The sequence below is a fragment of the Pocillopora verrucosa genome, chromosome 5 (genome assembly GCF_036669915.1).
Source record: "Pocillopora verrucosa isolate sample1 chromosome 5, ASM3666991v2, whole genome shotgun sequence".
Classification (NCBI taxonomy): domain Eukaryota; kingdom Metazoa; phylum Cnidaria; class Anthozoa; order Scleractinia; family Pocilloporidae; genus Pocillopora; species Pocillopora verrucosa.
Genome location: NC_089316.1, coordinates 8,751,480 through 8,773,801, shown reverse-complemented (window position 1 = coordinate 8,773,801; position 22,322 = coordinate 8,751,480). Strand labels below are relative to the sequence as shown.

Here is a 22,322-nt window from a genome sequence, read left to right as displayed (position 1 = left end):
AACGTTAAAGCATCCAAAGCATCTTACGTACTTGGACTAATGGATAACCTGCTGATGTCGTCGATAATTCAAGTCAACTCTCTCTTCAAGACTACTAGTCCTCTATTAAGCGATCTCGTCTTGTAATTAACCGCTTTCTGTCTCATACAGATCTCTTTAAGCGACGGCACCTGCTATCGCGCAAAGAAGTCGACAAAAAGTTTTTTGTTTTCGATAAGAGATTAATGATGAATCATTATGAAGGTTTCGCGAAATCCTTCCGTGACACAGATGTTACAAAGAGTTGCTTTGCGGGAGAAACGAAACGTACAGTATTCTTACCCAAGAGAATATCACAGTTAATATTCTCTTGTCCTATCATTTTGCCAGGTTTTTTGGATAACTGATTTTACCATGATCTAAGGAGGAACACCGTAATTTCGAAATGCAAAGGTACATGTCTTAAAAGCCAAGAAAAAATGGTTGCCTAGCAGACCGAAGAACGTTGACTGATTACGAATACACTTGTCAAGGGGAACTTTAACAATTGACAAACGCAACAAAAGATTTATTGGATTTAATCACTTTCTGGCTCTTTTTGTAAGGAGACAACCTTCATTAAGTGCCCTTTTTACAATGACATACGAGAAAACTTTTTTTTTCCGTAAACTTGAAAATCGATACATCAATAGCAAAAGTGAATCCAGATAAAGCACTGATCATTTGTATTCTACAAGAAAGCTCTAAGAGTTAGAGATGTAAGAAGAATAACAAACGTCCTTTAATTCAGAGTGGAGTCAAACAAACTTTATGATCTTTTAGTCATCGTGTCTGACAGTAGCACACACTTTAAATGGCTGTGGTGTCAACAAAACTCCCGTGTTGGGCTTCAGGGTGGGAAGATCGTAGCCGGGCGGATTCTCAAATCTAAAGCTGTGCAATAATTGTGCCAAGATCAAGAATAGTTCAATACGTGCCAACGATTCCCCCAGGCATGACCGACGCCCTGCCGAAAATGGGAGGAAGCGATCCTGTTTTGGAGGAACGAACTTACCATCCTTGTCGAGGAACCGCTCGGGCATAAACTTGTCGGGGTTATCCCAGATTGCTGGATCGTGGTGAAGGGACCACAGATTAACTAATACTGTTGTACCCTTCGGAATATGATATCCTTGTAAAGTCGTATCCACTGTTGCTTTATGAGGAGCTGATAAGGGCGCCAGAGACGAGAGACGTAGAGTCTCAGCGATGGTGGCCTCCAGATACGGTAGATTCTTCTTGTCCTGCAGTTTCGGTAAACGATCTGGGCCAATGACTTTATCCAGCTCTTGGTGTAACCTCTCCTGGATCTCATTATTGTGAATAAGGTACAACAGCGCCCAACACAGGGTGCTTGCAGTGGTATCTATTCCGGCCAAGAAGACTTCCCCTATAGTCATGATGAGCCTCTCGTCGGTTAAGGATCCCGTAACAGATGAGTCTTCGTCTTCAGCCTGTTTCCTCGCCTTCAATAGCGTATCTGTCAGGTCTTGAGGAGCTGCAACTCTATTCGCCTCCACATGCTCTCGATAAATTCTTCCGACCAGCTCGTCTCGCTCTTTGCATTTCTCTCTCAAAAGCTGAATGGATTTGAATGGATAAAATCTGAGCCAAGGGAAAACATCCACTATGCTTCCAGAAGCAATCGTGTTTTCTATGGCGTGCATAATATCCAAGAAATTTGTAAACTCAGGGTCATCTAGTTCGTATCTTGAGCCAAACACCAAGGCACATATCACATTTGTCACAGCCAGTTGTATCTCTCTGGTGATATCGTGAGGCTGTCCGCTTCGGGCGCGGACTCGTTTCAAGAGAAAGTCGAACTCGTTAGTGATGATGGACTCTGGCTTTCCTCCGCGTGCACTGTACATTTTAAGTGCCGAGACGGTGACTTTGCGATGCAGTCGCCATTCCGATGAATAATCCGCCAGAACGATCGCCAATCCCTTTGAGTAGACATCTGCGGTGAAGATACTCGGACGTCCAGCGAAGTCGGCCGATTTGTGGACAAGAACTTCTTGAAGGGCATCTCCACCACTGACAACTATAACGAGCTGGCTTCCAAGATACAGGCGAAATACGTTCCCATATTGTTTTTCCAATTGCATGAGGTCAATATGGCGTGACTTAGCAGCAAGTTTGTGTACATTTCCAATAATCGGTAGTGGAAAAGGACCTGGGGGCAGTTTCCTAGAGGCAGTGAAATGATTCACGAACAGCACAACGAGAATTGCCACCAAAACAAACCAAATCAGCTCTTCAAGCATGGCAGCAGTTGCGAATTTGTGGTTGAAGTGCTATTTATAGTTTGTTTTGTTACATTTTTCAACTATGGCGAAATTTGCAATTGAAATTTAATATTTCGTACAATGGAATACCTTTTGACCCGTTGTTGGCCTCTTTGTCAAGTTGTCTAAATGAAAATTTATGATGATCGATATTGGGCATTCGTGTCACAATCTCTTCGGGGAGACTCAAGAGACAACCATATGGTTGACATCCTCATGTTATACATATCAACCTACAGACAATCGTACCACACTCATTAAGTAGAAGCTCTTTGTAGACTAATTTTTACACTGCTTGTTCTTTAAGAAACGAATTAATTCAGCCACGCATCACATGAACCGCGGAATGCAAGGTCACGCAGCCTCTCATAAGAAAGGTCTCAAGATGCAAAGGGCATTATCCAAGTATCCTCAACATAACTGCAGTAAAGCAACCGTTTTACCATCTTTTGAGGGTCGTCTACTCTACCCTTAAATCAGTTTACACAATCAAAAATCTGATCATAGGTTAGAGGTGAAAATGAAAACAAAGGGGTTGTGATTTATTCATTGTGTAGCCTTGGAAATCATTATTTTGAGATATTGATTTCAATTTTGGGGCAGAAATAAAATTACTTTACTTTCCATAATAGGTTAAGGTTAAAAAGAAGCTTAGAGTGTATTGCCAGGTTCCCTGAACGTTTTACAGGAGGTGTTCGATATACATCCCAGTATTATTCTTTCCAAAAATATATTTGAACGGTTGCGTCAGAACTCCAAGGGAGACAACGATTGTCAATGAGTTGAAATAATTAAATAAAGCTGTGTATTTCAAGAGCCAGGGACACGAACGTTTTGAGAATTTCAGCTTCATAACAAGATGTCGCAATAGAGGATCTAGAACGCAGTCAGTGACAGATGGCTTGCCTTAAAAAGGCAAACACACCGTCTTGGTCCGGTACAAAAGGCTTGAAAAGCTGTCCAAAATCAAAGCAAGACTTGACTAGGATATTGCGTCATTCTTTGTATCAGTTTGCCTCTTTGGAATTCTAGAAATTTAAAGCTCTAATGATTTGCTTAAATTTTGTTACTGATATACTTAGGCCTAAACCATTAATCAATTAAGCTGCCTAAAGAGCGATGAAATTTCCTTTTGTATTTTCCGTTCACCGACCGATTTAATTTCAATTATAAATCTTGGTTGATACTTCCCCTACCTCCCCTCCCCCCCTCCTTCGCCTCTTTAGAGAAGATTCAGGAGCCAAACGCCCTAGAATCATAGATATAAAAGGATAAGTGACTCTTCTTCCCTAACCGTCACTAAAACGGAATTACGGTTCCAAAATCGAAATATTTGAGACTTTCCGCGTGGTAACCAACCCAAATATCCGTATCAAATAGCTGGCGACAGGCGGTCATCCATCGGTATTTCTGCTTGTGCTAAAATTAGCACTTTGCCCCGAGATTCATCATGATTGAAGAACTGCTTTGGTTTGTTTTAGTGGTAATTCTCGTTTCAGTGACAGTGAATTGTTTCATTGCCACCAAACATCTTCCTCCAGGTCCATTTCCACTACCGATTATTGGAAATGCGCACAAACTGGCTGCCAACTCACGCCATGTTGACCTTATGCAATTGGAAAAACAATACGGCAAAGTATTCCGCCTGTATCTTGGAAGCCAGCTCGTTGTAGTTGTTGGTGGAGGAGATGCTATTCAAGAAGTTCTCGTTACAAGATCGTCCAACTTTGCTGGACGTCCGAGCATTCACTCCTCGGAAGTTTATTCTAAAGGAAGGGCAATCGGGTTCGCTGATTATTCTTCAGAATGGCGACTGCATCGCAAACTAGCCCTCTCGGCATTGAAATTGTACGGTGCAGGCGGGATAAAGCAGGAGGCCATCGTCACTAATGAGTTTGACTTGCTTATGGAACGTGTCCGCTCCAGAAATGGGCAGCCCCATGATATCACCAGAGAGATAAGACTTGCTGTGACAAATGTGATATGTGCCTTGGTGTTTGGCTCAAGATACGAACCCGATAACCCCGAGTTTTTAAAGTTTTCAGATATCACCAACTCGATAGTGAGTATGCTTGCGGCTGGAAGCATAGTGGATGTTTTCCCTTGGCTTAGATTTTATCCATTCAAATCTATTCAGCTTTTGAAAGAGAAATGCAAAGAGCGAGACGAGCTGGTTGGAAGAATTTATCGAGAGCATGTGGAGGCGAATAGAGTTGCAGCTCCTCAAGACCTGACGGATGCGCTCTTGAAGGCAAGGAAAGAGGCTGAGGAAGAAGACTCGTCTGTGAGTGGATCCTTTACCGACGACAAACTTGTCTCGACCATGGGGGAAGTCTTTATTGCTGGAATGGAGACCACTGCAACTAGCTTGTGCTGGGCGCTGCTGTACCTTATTTACAACCCTAAGATCCAGGAGATGTTACATCAAGAGCTGGATGAGGTCATTGGCCCGGATCGTTTACCGGAGCTCCGAGACAAAAAGAATCTACCGTATCTGGAGGCCACCATCGCTGAGACTCTACGTCTCTCGTCTATTGGGCCGTTGGCAATTCCTCATAAAGCAACAGTGGATACGACTCTACAAGGATATCATATTCCGAAGGGTACAACAGTATTAGTGAATTTGTGGTCCCTTCATCACGACCCAGCCATCTGGGATGACCCCGACAAGTTCATACCCGAGCGGTTCCTCGACAAGGATGGTAAGTTCGTTCCTCCAAAACAGGATCGCTTCCTCCCATTTTCAGCAGGGCGACGGGCATGTCTAGGAGAATCTTTGGCACGAATTGAGCTGTTCTTGATCTTGGCTCGATTACTTCACAGATTCCGATTTGAGAATCCGCCTGGCTGTGATCTTCCCACCCTGGTGCCTATAGCAGGGCTTGTGTTGATGCCTCAGCCATTCAAAGTGTGTGCTTCTTGCAGGCATGAAAGCTGACTGAAACAACAGGGAATCTTCTTACGACTCTGGCGGTTACCGTGTTCACTTGACTCAATGCCGGACTCATAGCAAAATGCGGCATTTGTTAGAAACTCATACGGAGAAAGAAAACTAATATATCTTAGACATTAGGGTGCACCTCGCTAATCTACACCACATCACAACCCAGACAATCAGGTCTTATTGATATCTTTTGTGACATCCAAGATTACCACTGTTATGAAGATAAACATTCTTAGAAAGGTTAGTGATGTAATTCGGTTGCTGGAGCATTCTTCAAGTAACGCTCTGGAACGTTCTTAATATTCTACCGAGCAATAAAATCTAGTTACTAAAGCAGTTTCGTGTTACACTCTGGATCGACTTTGGAATTTTTAAGATTTATCCTACTGAGCGATAAAATAATGTTGTACTTCTAAAAGAAGATTTGTTTGCAAGCTTCCGTTACCTTCATGCATGCTTCTTAAAAGCAAATAACGAGTCACTCTTTGTTGCTATCGGCAAAGGTCAGCTATTAAGAGAGGCTATAAAGAGCTGTTGTCGTTACCTGTGGAAGCTTGTCTTCAGTCAAAAGTTTTAGAAGAGATTTGAAGATAGTAAGGTTAACCGTGCATTTATATCAGTGGTGAAAAAAGTTTACGTCGGTAGGGGGGAAGGGGTCAAGTAAAGTTTGTAGTAGGTGGGAGGGGTTCAGTAAAGTTTGTAGAGGGGAGGAGTGATTAAGTATAGTTTATTGTAGGGGAAGGGGTTAAGTAATTTTGTAACAGGGGGAGGGGTTAAGTAAAGTTTGTAGTGGCGTTGGAAACTGTACTATATGTCAGTTAGTCTAAATTGATCGACTTTTCTACGTTATTTCGATTTTTGGTTAAAACACCAGTATGCAATATATATATATATGCAGCATGTGTTTTATGCCTCTTGAGGGTCTTGTTCTTTGTACTTGCAAGTCCCTCGGTTTTATCTTCTGTGCTTTTCTTAACAAGCTTGTAGCTGTGAGTGAAAGTTGACCAAGCGTTATATTGGAATCGTACAATCAAGTGATTAAACAGAGACATAATTAAAAGGCGTATTTCAACCTTTTCACGTTTTCGACAGCTGACTGTGTTTTTCAGGGGTTGCTTTCTTGTAAAGGTTACTTAACAAATTAAAAAACAGTCGAACCTGTATTAAGTGGTAACCCATAGGGAATGGCGGGGTATCCACTAAATACAGGTTGGCCGTCTAATACAGGTTGACCAGCGAATGACTTGCTTGATTTTCTCTTGTGAGTAACATTTGCCCTAACAGTCTTAGGGGCGAAGATAATCAGCCAAGCGTTGAAAAAGTAAGAACTGAAAGAATTAACATTAATTCCGGAAGATAACCGACCGATAATACCGTGCTGCTCCATACAGATTTTACTGTATACTAATAATGAAATTAGTTAATTTTACGAGATAGATGTTTTGGGTATTTTCAGTTTCTTTCGGCTAGATTATACCGTTATACCATAGCAACACAACAACCTTTCAAATACACCCTTCTTTTTGATTTTCAAGTTTTGTGCCGGTCGAAAAAAAGGAAAAAAAATTAAAAAAAAAAAAAAAAAAAAGGAAAGGTGACCCCATAATTTGTAATTAGCATTCGTTTAACATATCAAGATTTATCCTCCAACTGCACCAGGCAGAGTACAAATAACACGCGAATAGAGAACAAATATCCTGTGATATTAAACGGTTTTGGACAATTGGTTATTTTGTTCTGTTATAAAACCTGTTTAACCAGTCAGCTGCGCGCGCAACGCTTCTTTATCCCCTTTGCTTTTTCCGCCATATGAGAAATGAGCAGACTTAGCAGAAAAAAAAGCAGTTGGATAATAAATAACTTATTGGACGTTTTGGTGTGTAGTATCGCTGAGTATTTTTATTAGTTGTTTGCGTTTTGAATTGCTCCACGGGCTCGTCAAAATACCGGGCACAACCCGTAAAAATACTCAGCGATACCATGACGTCTAATAAGATGTATTTTATCTCACTCCTGAGTATTTGACAATAACTCTTTACATACAATTGAGAGCCACTTAAAATTATCAAGGAAAAGAGCAGCTCTTACTTCTGTTTTTTTTTTAAAAGAATTCAATAATCAAGTTAAGCAACAGGAAGGGGGCACGAACAGGACACACAAGGCCACCATGCTTACTTCAGTCAAGTTTGCATCCAGTTCTACCGTCGTTATACAGCAAATGTCTAAAACTGTAAATTGTCTCTACTAAGGTCTTCTCGTTGCATGTACAAATAAGCAAAAAGTGTTCTCGGCCGCACACTTAAAATTCTATTGCTTTAAAAAGTGGTATCTACATTCAACAACTCGCAAAAAATTGCTTTAAAATTACATCAATTTCACACGCCCTAGAAGGTAATATATTTGAACACAGCAGCTTACCACTCTAGATACTATATTTCCTCGAAAAAGGGGGAGACAGGATACGAAGGACAAAAAGGGCGACGCAGAGAAAAACTACATTTCACATTCACGCATTCATCTAAAACAACTACAATTTGTAAGTGGTCTACATTTTTTTCTCTTCCGATTGGAATTGTGATATCACTTTCTCCAAAATATTAAATATAATAAAGGATTGTATAACAACATTACTTTCCTTTTTTTTTTTCAACTCATTTTGCGCGTGTCCAAATAACCTAGTGACGTAATTATATCAATTCATCAAAATTCTGAATACAAATTATTCTTGATACTATTACTAGAAATTTTCAAGAAATTCAATGGTTCGTAAACTGCATTTCGGACGCAGTATATCTTACTGGGCTCAGCTGTTCGAAGGCTGCTTAGCGCTAACCCGGGTTATATTTAATCCGAGTTTCTTCATCCCTCTGTTCAAAAGCCTTTCCAGGATAATTTTCTCTCTTCTTTGAAAGGCATCCAGTCATCAAATTGTAGACAAAAATATTTGTCCTAAATTTTGTTTTAAAGCCTTCAGATCTTCAACCAGATTCCTCATTAACTCTGAGGTATTTTAAGAGCCTTACAGCACCAGCGAAAAAGTTGTCTATTTAGACAAATTTTCATTCATCACTAACATTTTACAAGCGCGAATGGTTTGTCGCGCCTTGAAAAATTTTGGCCGAAGCGGACACATCTTCAAACGCTTTTTGACAAAATTGTCCCAGTTAAAAACTGGAAAAAATCGACTAAATAAATAAACCGTGATAACCCTGTCGATCATTTGTCGTATAAACTACGACCAGCGTACGAGAAAGGAAAAAATTATCTTTTTTATGCAAAACTCGGGGATTCTAAAATTTTAAAACGACTAGTGCGGAAAGGCCCTTAACCAAGCTTTGAACAACAAGACCCTGACCTCTTAAATACTGGAATGATTTACCAGCAACTTCACCCGCCTAGACCAGTGCAGTATACTGCAATCGAGCGATTAACCCTTTGTGCTTACAGTGATCATCATCTTGTTTCTCCATACCATATAACCCCTGAATCAAACGTTACGGTCAAGGGAATAAAGGAAATGATCTGCAACTCATGCAGCTCTAGATTCTTAAACAAATTCTCCCTGTCAGTACCATGTGAAGCGGTGAAAAACATTATGGAGAATAAGCATACAAATGTTAGGTTATAATGGGTCAAAAACACGATGGCAGGAGTGTAAGGTTGACGTAACACCAAATTTCTTGGAATAATTTGCAAGCATCTGGAAAGCAACCAGAAAGGAGAGTTAAGATTCAGACTTTGGGAATTCAAGGGCCTCTCTCTCTCTCTCTCTCTCTATGCGCTTGCTCAGCCTCGTCTCCAAAGTTATTCCTGGAAACGAGGTTGGAAAAGTATTGGATGACGTCAAAAATCAATTGCATTGACACCATGAATCCAATTCAACAGGTGATTGTACAACTGTCAGTATTCCAGAGGACCTATAACCGGCCACATCGGCAGGTCATCGGTGAGGAATTCGCACATAGTTCCGACTATTATCACCCAATCAAAAAACAGTACACGCACTTGAGATCACTCCGACAGGAGCTAAGCTCTGACACACTTCAAAGTCCGTCTACTGGGGAGTACCTACAGGACGCCAACTCCAATCGAAGGTATTTCAGCCTTCAGCGATAAAAGAAAAATCACTGAATCGACAGCTAAGGTGACGTTATCCGCATGTACTTCTCTCCACTGACAAACTCCCCATCAGAGCTTCCCGCCATGTTGGCTTCGCTTCTCTTCCGCGGTCTGATGTCCGGGTCGTCCACAGCACCGTGGGTCGCACGACCTTCCTCGTGATCCACAGGCTCAGACTTGATGCGGATCAGCGCAGGGCACGGAGGAGTTCCCCTGTTCTGTGTCCTTGTGGTTCCTCGATTAAAACTTGTCAGCGTTTCCAAAGTCCGCTCCAGTCTCTCACGTCTCGTTTGATGCTCCTCGGTGCCAAATTGATTTCCAGTTCTCTCACTCTTTACCGGTGATGACGTCATGCCCTCATTGTTGCCCGCGTGCGGATCATGAGAGCCTCCATACAAAGTGTCACTGTTGACATGAAGGCGAGGCTCCTGGTGGTGTAACAACGACGCCTCGGCCACTTGGAGTCGTCGAACTTCCTCGTCAATCAATCGCATTTGCCACGACCAATGAGTGTTGTACAAGAACGGTCGGAGATCGAATCGATTGTCGTCCGGGGAGTAGTTTTCTGCGTGGTAGGCGGGTGTCAGGGTTGTCATTTTGTGCCGGTTGATTGAGTATGCGCGGAAGAAACGTTTAATTTTCTCAGCCACTTTGGCAGGAGTATAAGTTCCTCGCCAGGTGTGGATTAGTTTGCAGAACATGCTGTACGGTCCACAACGAGTTACCTTCCTTAAGCAACCGAACATTGAGAGTTCGTCGTAAGTCATACCCATATCCTCCTGCAGAGGAAATTTAAAGTTAATTTTGCCTTTGGTCCAATGTAAACGAGGCAGACCGAGAAAAGAAAAATTCGAACCTACGACCTTTCGAGCACCTGTCCTGATGCTCTGCCCCTAAACGATCGAAGACTTTTGGGAATCAAGTCCCGTTTCTCGATAAACTCAGTAATTTAATGGGCCCGAAGCAACGTTTAACATCAAAATTTTAAGATTAGAGAAACAGGTTCTGGCACTTTTAAAAGCCCATTGTTTCTTTCACTGATATTTTAAGAGCAGAATTTATAAAATCTTTTCAAACTCTCATCTTGAGGTAAAAAAGAAAAAAACAGCTTTACGGGCCTGTGAAGTTGCCGGAACCTTCGAGAAACGACCACCACACCCTTTAACTACTTTCATGCGTTAAAACAATCTGCTCCCTTCTGAGAAAATTTGGAATTTAATTGTGAAGCCTTGGCGTCAAAATGGAAATGTGGTATATTTTTAAGCAATGAGAGGGGACGACTTCGTGATAGGGGGCAGCCAAGGATACATGTTGCCAAAAACTAAGGCAAGAATAATACGACGTAATCACTATGAAATAATCTCCTCCCTTGCACGTCTCTGAATCAACTAGCAGTTTCAACTCGTACCTTATTCAACTTCGATCCCAGGGTCCTCTCTCTAAAGAAAGAGAGAGTACCCTGGGGACGAAGTTTCATATGATTGTCTAAACACCTGTCGCACAGACCAGTGATGGGGAAAACTCTCGTAAGTTACGTAAAATTCTAGAATCGTAAACAAAGAAAAGAGAACGGAGTATGAAAAGCACGTACCTCATCTGTCTGTTGTATCTGGCCGTCTGCTAACGGCTCAAGCTCTGCTGTGGGTGGTGCACCAAGGATTCGTATCAACGAGCTGAAGTTAAACTTTTCTACGCAGTAGAAAATGAACGATTTTAGATCCTTTTTGCTTATTCCACCGATCGGGTTAATGTCTGCGCTAGAACAGTCGTACTTGGTCAGGTAGCCGCACAAACTGAAAAGTAAATCAATAGATTTAACCATTTCACCCCAAAGATCTACATATCGATTCTCAGCACTGTCTGGTTCTGCCACGCATTTCTTACAATTTCCTTGCTTTGAATTTGATGTGAAATTAAAAAAAAAAAACATCATCTGATTGCTATCTATATTTCTTCTCGTCATCCCTCTGATTGATAATGCAGTAATATTAAAGGGGAAAGATTAGCTTTTGGTCATTCCTGTGAGACGGTTTGCATAAAGCACACAATCCATACATTACTTTTCACGGCAGCTTCTCGCTTGCGTATGGTGATACAACTAAGTCTGTCACCAGGAACAGTTTTCAAGTGACTGTGAAGAGTAAAACCATGTAAAAACCTTCTTGAAAAAATCTCTAACTCTCTAGGAATATGTGTACCTTTCATCCACGTTTGCTGATCCCAAGACTAGCAGTCCACCTGGGAGCCCGCGAGCCCACATGATCAGCTGCGCAAATAAGTACGCTAACACCATGCGCAGACGAGCCTGTACGTTCTGTAAAGCCAGATTCTCGCGGTGAGTCCCGCCATATAACTTGAATTTCGGGATTTTACCCGAGACTGCTGTAAAAATCCCGAGAACGGCACTCACAGCAGCATCGATTGTGATCCCTGAGCGAAAATGAAAAAAACAGTAATAGTAATAATAATAATAATAATAATAATAATAATAATAATAATAATAATAAGGCAGTTAGGTTACACATTGTCACCTCGGCCAAATTCAGTCAGGCTTTCAAACCTGATAATTTTTTGGCGTCAAAGGCGTTAAATTTTGGCGCCAGAGTGTCAGCATTTTCGTAGAGAATCCATCATATCGAAAGGTGTAAGGCTACCGTAAAACTGGAATTCTTGGCAGTGTGAGAGAAGTGACTACACTGGCGTAAGCTGGCGAGAGAATCACCCGCAGTTCGTGTGAATTAAAAGGAATATGATCAAAGAGAAATTTTTTAATTGAGCGTCGAAAGTAATCCGGAATTGCACTGGTTTTAATAAACTTTGCCTTGCGATTGGTCCAGAGCATTCGCCCCATCCTCTCAACCAGTCAGATGCAAAACTAAAAACCTCTGCCGCTTGCCCTTTTGCGTTTTCTCACGCATCAAACAGTTTGCGCTTTGAACTCTCATTGGCTAATGATAATGTTAACCTTTGTTGTGATTGGTCACTTGGATAACTTTGACACTTAGTTAAAAAATACTCTTGCTGATAAGGAGTATTATTTCTTGATGGAAAACACATAGGAAACGGTTCCCTCACCCATATGATGACTGCCTATCTCCTCAGCCAGATTACTTGCTCTTTTCCTTGTTTCTTCGGAAGAATTTTCAGTTCCCATGTAACAAGTAACAAAGATACGGCCTGCAAACTCCTTGGGATTGGTAGGAATGTAATTGCTGGCAAAGAAATCAAGCACAACAGAAGTTAGCCTCGTTCACAAAACTATTCATGAAAAGACATAATGCACAGATGAAAAAACGTACAAAATGACACAATCTGTGTATGGCAGTTCTTTTTGTCCATTCTATCATCCTTTGACCTCAAAACTGAATTGAATAAACAGCTAACAAGCTTGCCACAAAGACAGAAAGACGGAGGGGGTGGGGACAATGCACGCCTTCCATTCATACATTAATATGTCCTCCATCTGTCAGAGAGAACTGAGCAACATCCAAGAAAACAGCTGCCAGGAATATTTGACAAAAAGCAACATTATACTCTTAATGTGTGGCCCCGATGGAAACAGTTAGTTTTGTTTTCCCGAATGTCCTGATGTTTCCCTCGACTAGGGAAAACAAAACTAACTAGTTTCCCAAGGAACCATGCATTAAGTGCTTTGTTATATATTTAGACTTTTCCTTCAACAATCGTATGGCAAAAGCATGCTGATGTATTCGGCACCCAGGCAACAACTGTGCAATTGTAGCCTAGTCAGGATACATTTGAATTTGATCAGGGGCACATGACCAAAAATCAACCAATCACAGTGCTGATTTTGTTGAGTGAAAGTCTAGATAAATAACAATTTTTGTTATTTCATACACCTCCCTAACCGCTGAATCCAAAATTCAGAAAAGGCTATGAAAGCTGACTCACCCATGTAATGGTAAGGTATGTAAAAATCACTAGATCTGAAGTGAATAACCTCACTGCAATTTCTAATTTAATAACTCACTTGTCATTCACAATCCTACGAGCATCCTCCAACACCTGTTGATCTCCACTTTTGACAGCTTGACACACCTGATGACACATGGAGCTTACAATGCAGGCTGTTGATGAACTGTCAATGCCTACAATTAATTTGAGAAGAAAACCATGAATTTTATCCAAACACTAATACAAATAGATAAATAAGTATTACAAAAGTCCTTAATGAAATCACAAAATGTAATAATTACATTTTGTGATTTCATTAAGGACTTTTGTCATATTGTTCCATTTAGAAGAACTTCCAGCAGAGGAAATGACCCTCTCAGCTCTTCCACTCATTTTTTCTTAAATTATAACAGATCAAATAAAACTGCACTACACTAGAAGCCAAATTGCATAAATAAAGAAAAACTGTTCAAATTTTTTGGAAATTGACAAATTAAAAATGCTGATAAGCATTGCATAACCTTTCAAGTAATCAAAAAATTTTCAACTCAGAATTCAATTTCCCGGAAATATGTGACTGACTTATCGAATTCATACATGTGACTAACATACTTTTTCACTGTAGAGTAACACTGCTGAATCAAACTTGAAGGTCACAAGAATAAGGGAAATGAGGAGGAGGCGAGCGTGGCCTAGTGGTTAGGGCGCTGCACTTGTAAGGCGGAGGTCCCAGGTTCAAGTCCTCCTCCCTGCCACTGGACGGATTTGTCTTCGGCGGCCCCGAATTCAACTCCTGCACGCTTTGTAAATAGCCAACTGGTCTGCCTCCTACCAGTTGGGGTTTTTAACGAGTTTCTGTTCATTTACGATATTTGTTTCCTTATTTACAGTGTCCCCAATTAGCACAGCAGTGCTAAAATACACTGACACTTAAATAAAGTTATTATTATTATTATAATGAACAGCAACTGAAACAGCTTTTGATTTTCAAACAAATTCTCCTTGTCAATACAACAAAAAATGTATAGAGAACACTGGGAAGAATATGGATATTGATGTTCAGGTGTAAAGGGTTAATTCTTAGTTCTAAGTGATGAACATGTAACTTCTCCCTGTGATTCCAAAATGCTATATTAATTAAACAGATTATAAGAAAATAAAAGCATATCAGCCAGTGGATGTTATTTCTAAATGACACCAGCCGAGTACAATAGCTAAGCACAACAGCATATGGGCAACAGGTACTCAATCAACCTTATTGCCTGAAGAAGAATTGCAGTATGCAGTCGTATTACACCACTGTCCACATCCAATATGACCACATCATAAGACAAATGATAATACTTTTCTTTTGAAAGTGTTATTTACTATGATGACAGCCCACTGCTAATTTTACCACATCTCCTTTCTTACTAAAGAAATCTGTGGTAGTCTGTATGGAAAAATTAATAGTTGGATCTCCAGAGTTGCAAGATAAAATGAATTAATTTCACACCTCCACTCAAAGGTAGAAAAAAGCCAGCTTGGCCACTTCTCCTGAGGTAGTCCCACAGCCAGCATGCCGGCCCCAGGCTTATTTCCTCCTCTGGCGTGTGATAACGGACATCTATGGGTTCAGCAGGAGCAACTGAAATATCATCTTCACGGCTCAATGCAAAGTCCACCTTGATTCTGGGATAGCTCTGGGTGAGATCCATTGCATTTGAACCAAATGTTGGCTTTGCACCACGATGGGAACGCACTTCTTCCAAATCGACAGTGGAGGTTACAACTTCAACCTCTTGCATGGAAAATTGCAAACCTTGTGCAACTATTTTTCCATTAACTGCCACCATAGAGCAGCCGTCATAGTAGACTCTTTCTCCATCACAGCCTCGCATATTGGCATAGACATAAATGCCACCACCCTAACAGAATGAAAGAAAATTTTTAAGGTTTGTCTATCTTTTAACCCTTTCACTCCCATGCATGACCAAGACAGGGCTCGAAATTGCGACCGATACGGTCGCCAATGCGACTAAAACTTTTAACTTGGTGACTAAAAATTTGAGTTTAGTCGATAAATACAATATTAAAGGTGAGAAACAATTTCCTTAGTCTCGTTTCTGCTCTTCTGCAAAAGGAAATGCAAATTTAGTCTGTTTACCTTTAAGTTAAAACTTGAAATCGCTCTAAGATTGCAAATACCAAGACGACATTACAACAGCTTCTACATGGTGATTGCAGGTGCAATATTTTGTTGAAAGGCTGCTGAATTTAAAAGCGTTCTGTAGCAGATTCTGTTGCAAGTAGCCAGCTTTCAAAGCAGGTGCTTTCTTTCACCATTTGCTCAATCAAGTGAAACGAGTCTACACTGAAAGTCATGAATTATTTATCACAAGAGAAGAATACACTATGTGATTTTTGTAATTTGCTGCAGGCTAGAAATTACCAGGAAGTAAGCTCATCGTTAGTATGCAAACAAGAAGCATTTCAAAGCCTTTCAAAAATGTTTGTTGGGAGCGTGAATCTCATGCAGCAGCTACCGGAGGATGTTTTTGCAACGTGTTTAGTTCCAGAAGTTGATTAAATGGGGCTCTAATCTGAGTTTCTGTTCTTGTACTATCTGGCGACTGCATTTTTGTATTTGGCGACCATTTTTTCTTTGATAGTCACCAAAAGGCGACTTGAAATTTTTTCAATTTCGAGCCCTGCAGGACAGAATTTCTCCTTACAATATGAATACAATATCAAGAGACCAGTGATGAGAATAAAGAAAAATATCAATCAAGGGATTGTTAGCTGATCCAATACCAAATTCTTCATACCAACAACAAGAGAACTGTATTACAGACAGTAAGGTGAATTACTAATGAGATCCTGGGAGTTAAAGGGTTAACAGAAAAGCATATAATCAGCATGTGGCATTCGAAAAAGTCGCATGATTGTGAAGGCTAAAGCCAAGCTCTTTTGTTCCCCCTCTCCTAATCAACTCTACAAACTGCAACTGCACAAATGCACTATGACTAATATATTGTAACACAACACAGTCCAGGACCCAGTTGTTTAAAGGGTTGATAACAGCCATCCATAGAAACAGTCTGTATGGCAAAATATGGACTAAGTAAGAACCAATCCCCACACTTGAATCTCCCACAGGACTACCTTACTATAAAATATATTAAGTACTGCTAAAAATGCCTTGTGCCAAACACTACTTCTTTTTAGGCAGAAAAAAGTATATCAGCAATTCAGAAATAACACAAATGTATACCTTGGCAGTGGCATCCTTCACATATTCAACTCTCTTGTTTAACTTCCTAAGTTGATGATGACTTGCACTGGCATTTGTAAAAATCTCCACTCCATCAAGAGCCATAGCTATGTGAGGACAGTTTACACTGAAAAGTTCCTCACAGATTTCTGTGCCAACACAAGTATCCAATGTTGAGATCACACCATCTCCAAAAGGAACTGTTACTTGACCAGTAATTTCAGATATCATGCGAGGCAGGAAGTACTCTTCAGTTTGCCTTGTCTGATTTGAGGAGAGAAAAAAACTGATTTAAAAGTCATATCAATCTCTGACTCCCATCAAGCATTCACTATTATTCTCTACCTCCAAAGTTAAAAAAAAAAGGCCAATACTTGTTTAAAATAGACAGTAAAACCCACAGACTGCTGGGATATCCCCAGCACAACTCGAAAAATGATTTTATAATTAAGCTGGGGTGACGGATGCCAATTCAATGACAGAGTTCCTCTTCGCCTCTGCAACCCCCCTCCCTCCAGACCCCGGAACACATGAGAGATCGTCTTACCTTCGCCCATCTTGTAAACCATCTTCCTTCTCTGTAATTCGCATCACAAGCCAAAGTCATCTTTGGTCGAATCAAGAGGATCTTTCCATTGAGGAAGATAACTCTACAGTTGTACCGTACATTTCGGTGCATAACGGGCATTCCGACGTCGCATATAATGTCTTTCGTCACGGGAGATTTCAACAACAACGCCAGGACTTGAAAAGAATGCAGTAACGTGTCGCTTTCCAGGAAATGGTCATTGCAACCGTAGCCGGGAATTTCCAACTCAGGACCGAGTCTGTAAGTCGCTCCATGTGCGCGAGCAATGTTGATGCTCTGAAGAATTCTTTTCAAGTTTCCCTCGAAATCTAGGGCCCATTGATTTAAGCTACAAGCTGCAAGAGTCACTTTACGTCCCATGCCAAATCTCAAAAGTTTTTCATGGGGCTGAAAACGAGCTGTTTGTTAGATAACCTAAATAGTTCGACGATGTATTCAACGTGAGTTTTATTTTCGTGAAAGTCGATTTCCGGGAATGTTCGTATGGACTTCGTGAAATGTTCGTTGTTGCCGAGCTAGATCCAGTTCTCTTACATAGTAGAAGAATGAGTCGATTGCGTCAACCACCCTTTTACTGCGTAATCCGGTAGTCAATTGTGTTAAGTCTATGTTTCGTTACGGGCTTCTAGTTCTTTCACCTTCGTGCCTCAGGCGTAAATTGCCCGCTCTTTTGACCCAAGTTTCGCAAGAAGTTAAAGGAGTTCTTTATGTAGATATCTACGAACCTGATTTTGTTGTCCAACGCGTTCGCAGTTTGTACGAGCTGTTGGTTCATGTTTATGGAACCGGCTCTTCCAAAATCGGGGAGCTGGATGTCCGAGTTTTACTACCTCGAACTTTGACCGCTAATGATGGTTGTACTGAAGAAGTAAGAAATCTCGTCAAGTCGCCCGAGGTTGCTTTCGTTCGCGATGTGTTTGAAAACGATCAATCGAAAGTTGGTCTTTTGAAGTTCAAGAAATGGTTGACGAAACGTTTTCAGTTCTCCGATCTCGACGGAAAGCTCAAGTATTTGAAACTTGGAGATGAGCTTATTAGCGAGGGGGAAGTACAAAAGCAGCTCGGTAATGATCTGAATGATACATGTCTACAGACTTACAAACAAGTGGTCCTCGGTGGAACGTTTGATCACATGCATTCTGGTCACAGGTTGCTTCTGGCTGTTGGTTCTTTGCTTTGCGAACAGAGAATCACCATTGGTCTTAGCGAGGGACCTCTTCTGGAAAAGAAGGTCTTAAAAGAACTCATCGAACCTTTCCAGGATAGAAAGAGTAACTTGCAAGAGTTTCTTAAGGACGTAAAGCCAGGTATTGTTTCTATTTTGCGTTGAGTTGATTTTCATTAACAGCCATGTAAATAATTAACTACAATTGTCACTATAAGTACCTGATCAGTTATTGTTAACTTTTTCTCCTCTATTTTTAAAAGAAAGATTTACTAGTGATATAGCCCACTATAATGGCTTTTCCTATTGCTGAATAAAATTATATATTTTTTAGTTCTTTATGTATTTTAAAGATGACCTACCTACTAAACTTAAGGTTTTATTGACCAACATCTCACAGCACACTAATCTTGACAACATATGGCAGTTTGTGGCCTTTCCTTATATCTAGGCAGTTCAGAAAGCTGCAAAACACTAGGACAAAAATTTTTCTTCCAGATTGGCACTCTTAATCCCCACGGTATCAACAAGCACTTTTCATTCAACTAATATTTATTTATTCCTGTTTTCTCATCACCATATTCCAACCAATAGCATAGCTCCACTTTCTGCATATAAACCCACACACAGCTCACAATTCCTCCGATTGCTCTGATGAAGGGCTATCACTCAAAATTTCAGCTTTTTACTCTTTACGATGGCAAATTTATGTTGTCAACTCAGTCGTTAACACTAAATTACCTGCTATACTCTCCCACCGACGCAGCACCACAGTTTCTTTAGAAACCCACCCCATTTATTCATAGTGGTACACTGAGTTAGCAATATCAGGGCGTTAAATTTTTTTTTTTTTTTTTTGTGATAGCCTCTTGGCTCCTAAATTCTTCAAAGTGGTAGCCAATTCAAAAAAAGTTGGTCGCCATTTTCAAAGACAAACAAAACCATTTTTTACGCTGTCTGGGCTCTAGATAGGCCCTTCAAAATTAAGTTAGGAAAAAGATCTTTAACCTGCTACAGATTGGACACTAGGATGGAAGATATACAACCTTCAAGCTCACCTACATCCTAAATCCAAGGTGGCGTCTAGTCATTGATTGAGACTTAATGAGGAAGTTTGCTGTGGATTTATCTTTTGCAAATCTTTTTAATTCAACATATCTCTAAGTAAGGTTATGATGAAACATTCTAGTCACCAATTTGGCAACTAATTTTTAGGATTTGGTCGTCAAAGTGAAAAATTTAGTCGCATTGTCGCCTGTATTAGGTGCAATTTCATGCCCTGAATATAAATACGGCTCAAGACAAAACTATCAACACAAAATTATACAGTTCCAAGCAAAGCGTGTATGGTATGCTAACCCTTTAACTCCTAGAAATGATTAACAAGTAACTTCTCCCTACAATATCCATGCACTATTAGGAAAACAAGTAATGAGAATACTCAAATGTATCAGGTAGAAGTTGTTATCTTGATCTAACATCAAATTCTTATAACTTATTTACAAGGAAATGTGTAGCAGCTAGAGGGGAGAATTAACAATCAGATCTTGGAAGTTGAATGGTTACACCCAGCCCTCTCCTTTCCCAAAAGATTACCATTCAATTGGTGTAATGACTGCATTACCTGTGTCTGTATCAAAATAAATTTTTTCTTTGGTAATTGTGGTTCTGCACTGAAAATCAGAAATTCCAAAAATCTTAAACACATGTATACTTCCCAGGTTTGGAACACAACATCATACCACTGACTGACCCTGTTGGTCCAGCAGGAACTGACCCAGAATACCAGTGTCTCATCGTTAGTAAGGAAACAGAGAAAGGAGGATTTGTGGTGAATGACATGCGTGAGAAAAAGGGTTTGAACCCACTTGATGTGCATGTGATTGATGTTGTCATTGAAAAAGACATGGAGTCAAACCAGGGAAGACACCACCATGGAGAAGAGAAGATGAGTTCTACCATGGAAAGACAGAAATTATTGGGAAAACTTTTACAACCTGTTGCTAGGAAAGAAAGAGCACATGGGCACCCTTATGTCATTGGTCTAACAGGAGGGATTGCTAGTGGAAAATCATCAGTCTGCCAAAGGCTCAGAGGCCTGGGTGCCGCAGTCATTAGCTGTGACCAGTTGGGACATCAGGCATACACACCAGGGAAGAAGGCTTACAAAGAAATTATTGAGAACTTTGGAAATGGAATTCTGACTGAGGAAAAGAATATCAACAGAAGGGCTCTGGGCTCTGTTGTTTTTGCTGACAAGGCCAAGCTCACACTGCTAAATCGCATCGTCTGGCCAGAAATTTTGTTACAAGCCCAAGCAGAAATTGCAAGGTATGCAGAGGAAGGTTTCAAGGTTTGTATCTTGGATGCTGCAGTTCTTTTGGAGGCTGGCTGGGACAAAGCAACTGATGAAGTATGGGTGACATTTGTCCCAGAAAACGAGGCTGTGACGCGCATTCTTTCAAGAGATGGCATCTCAGAAGAACAGGCTCTCAACAGAATTAAATCCCAGATTAGCAATGAAGAAAGGGTAAAAAAGGCAAATGTTGCCATTTGCACTTTGTGGGAACCTGAGTTTACTCAAGAGCAAGTTGAGAGAGCCTGGAGAAGTTTGATTGAAAGGATTTAAATCATTTCAACACTGTCTGTTGTCTGATTTGGAGGACTCCCAAAAAATTACTAGCATTTTATTCCTCCTTACAGTAATCTTGCTGAATCTTTTATTAACATCAGGATAATAAAATAAGTGGTTGTTAATCTTAGAAGCTTAGATTTTTAAATGAAGTCTTGTTATTAGTACTTAAAGGAAATTTATAGAGAAGTGTAAAGAGAATATGGATTATCATGTTAGGAAGTAAAGGGTTAATATTTTTATCTTATTAGATGATTTAGTGCAAAGGAAAGCGGAGTATTTTTACAGTTTTGAATTTTTTGCATTTTGATGAGCCCATAGGACAAGTCAAAATACAATCAATGGGTAAAAATACTCTGATATTACACACTAAAATGGCAAATATGTTATTTATTATCCAACTGCTTTTTTTCTGTGAAGTTTACGTGTAAGTCTACATTTCTCATACAGCAGGAGAAGAAAAGTGGGTAGTGAAGCATAGCACACACAGCCAGCTGTTTAAACAGGTTTTTTTACAGTGCAGAATAACCAATTGTCCAAATAACCATACAATATTGCAGGATATTTGTACTCTATTGGTGTGTTATTTATACAAGATACTAAGTGCAGTTGGATAATAAATAGTTCTATTTGGAAATGGTGTGGCACTTACAAGCATGTTTGAATATTTTTGATTTATGAAACATATTTTTGTCATGTCAACTCATGACAATTTTATATAATTTTATATGTAATGTCAGCTATTGAAAGGAAAAAGGGGTTCTTCTAGTTTAAAATTTTTTTCAATAGTTTCCTTAACTCTCTTAACCTTGCAGTTTGATTTAGAAGTTACAATGTGATCCTGTGGGAATCAATATCAGTATCTGGGCAACTGCCCACCTACCCCTCCCCTAACCCAACAACAGTTAATTGATAACAATTTAGGGCTAACGTTGGGTTAGGGGAGGGGTAGGTGGGCAGTTGCCCAGATACTGATATTGATCCCAATGTGGTTAGTAATTATATGGTAGTGACCCATTAGAGTTTACAGGTTCACTCCAGACTTTTAGTTCCTAATAATTTGCAAGAGAAATTAACAGGCATTTTTCTAAATAGCTTTTTTCCTTATTCACACCTCTCACACTTTATCTATTTCTCACATTTAGAGTACAAAATATTCCTTTGACTGGCAGATAGCTGATGCAAATTGAGGCAGGTCAATTTTCCACCGAATTAGATTAAATTTATCTCAAATTAAATGGACTGGAAATAATACAGAAATGAACAGATGAAACATAAATTAAAAGACATTGAACGATAACTATAAAATAAAAAGGAAAATGATTTACCAATTGATTTTGGTGGCAAAGTTCATATTTAAAAAGTTTACAGGGCTATCATGAGCTCTTGGGAGAAAAAA

General features: G+C 40.1%; 4 protein-coding genes across 4 annotated transcripts; 2 read left to right on the top strand and 2 right to left on the bottom strand.

Annotated features, from left to right (window-relative positions):
* Positions 1–541: 541 nt before the first annotated feature.
* Positions 542–2,311, bottom strand: LOC131799377 (steroid 17-alpha-hydroxylase/17,20 lyase). The gene has a single exon (XM_059117099.2). It carries the CDS (start codon positions 2,283–2,285, stop codon positions 798–800), a length of 1,488 nt encoding a protein of 495 aa, XP_058973082.2. The 5' UTR covers positions 2,286–2,311; the 3' UTR covers positions 542–797.
* Positions 2,312–3,750: 1,439 nt separating this feature from the next.
* On the top strand, positions 3,751–5,431 carry LOC131799376 (steroid 17-alpha-hydroxylase/17,20 lyase-like). The gene has a single exon (XM_059117098.2). The coding sequence runs from the start codon at positions 3,757–3,759 to the stop codon at positions 5,242–5,244; it is 1,488 nt and encodes a 495-aa protein (XP_058973081.2). The 5' UTR covers positions 3,751–3,756; the 3' UTR covers positions 5,245–5,431.
* Positions 5,432–7,339: 1,908 nt separating this feature from the next.
* LOC131799363 (glutamine-dependent NAD(+) synthetase) lies at positions 7,340–17,565 on the bottom strand. Its single transcript, XM_059117085.2, has 8 exons — positions 17,085–17,565; positions 16,538–16,801; positions 14,780–15,191; positions 13,361–13,478; positions 12,445–12,581; positions 11,568–11,799; positions 10,961–11,162; positions 7,340–10,148 (listed from the first exon to the last, which is right to left on the bottom strand). The coding sequence occupies exons 1-8, from the start codon at positions 17,484–17,486 to the stop codon at positions 9,390–9,392; spliced, it is 2,526 nt and encodes an 841-aa protein (XP_058973068.2). The 5' UTR covers positions 17,487–17,565; the 3' UTR covers positions 7,340–9,389.
* LOC131799364 (bifunctional coenzyme A synthase-like) lies at positions 17,428–22,258 on the top strand. The gene is made up of 2 exons (XM_059117086.2): positions 17,428–18,433; positions 20,013–22,258. The coding sequence occupies exons 1-2, from the start codon at positions 17,734–17,736 to the stop codon at positions 20,918–20,920; spliced, it is 1,608 nt and encodes a 535-aa protein (XP_058973069.1). The 5' UTR covers positions 17,428–17,733; the 3' UTR covers positions 20,921–22,258.
* The last annotated feature ends 64 nt before the right edge of the window (positions 22,259–22,322 follow it).

What these genes read in the sequence shown, in the direction of transcription:
- LOC131799377 (XM_059117099.2), bottom strand. Translation starts at nt 2,285, where the DNA reads ATGCTTGAAGAGCTGATTTGGTTTGTTTTGGTGGCAATTCTCGTTGTG.
- LOC131799376 (XM_059117098.2), top strand. Translation starts at nt 3,757, where the DNA reads ATGATTGAAGAACTGCTTTGGTTTGTTTTAGTGGTAATTCTCGTTTCA.
- LOC131799363 (XM_059117085.2), bottom strand. Translation starts at nt 17,486, where the DNA reads ATGGGACGTAAAGTGACTCTTGCAGCTTGTAGCTTAAATCAATGGGCC. An exon ending in GGTTTACAAGATGGGCGAAG is followed by an intron (nt 16,802 to 17,084) that starts GTAAGACGATCT and finishes TCCTCAAATCAG; the next exon opens with ACAAGGCAAACTGAAGAGTA. An exon ending in GATAGGCAGTCATCATATGG is followed by an intron (nt 11,800 to 12,444) that starts GTGAGGGAACCG and finishes ATTTTCGCTCAG; the next exon opens with GGATCACAATCGATGCTGCT.
- LOC131799364 (XM_059117086.2), top strand. Translation starts at nt 17,734, where the DNA reads ATGTTTCGTTACGGGCTTCTAGTTCTTTCACCTTCGTGCCTCAGGCGT. An exon ending in TCTTAAGGACGTAAAGCCAG is followed by an intron (nt 18,434 to 20,012) that starts GTATTGTTTCTA and finishes TATACTTCCCAG; the next exon opens with GTTTGGAACACAACATCATA.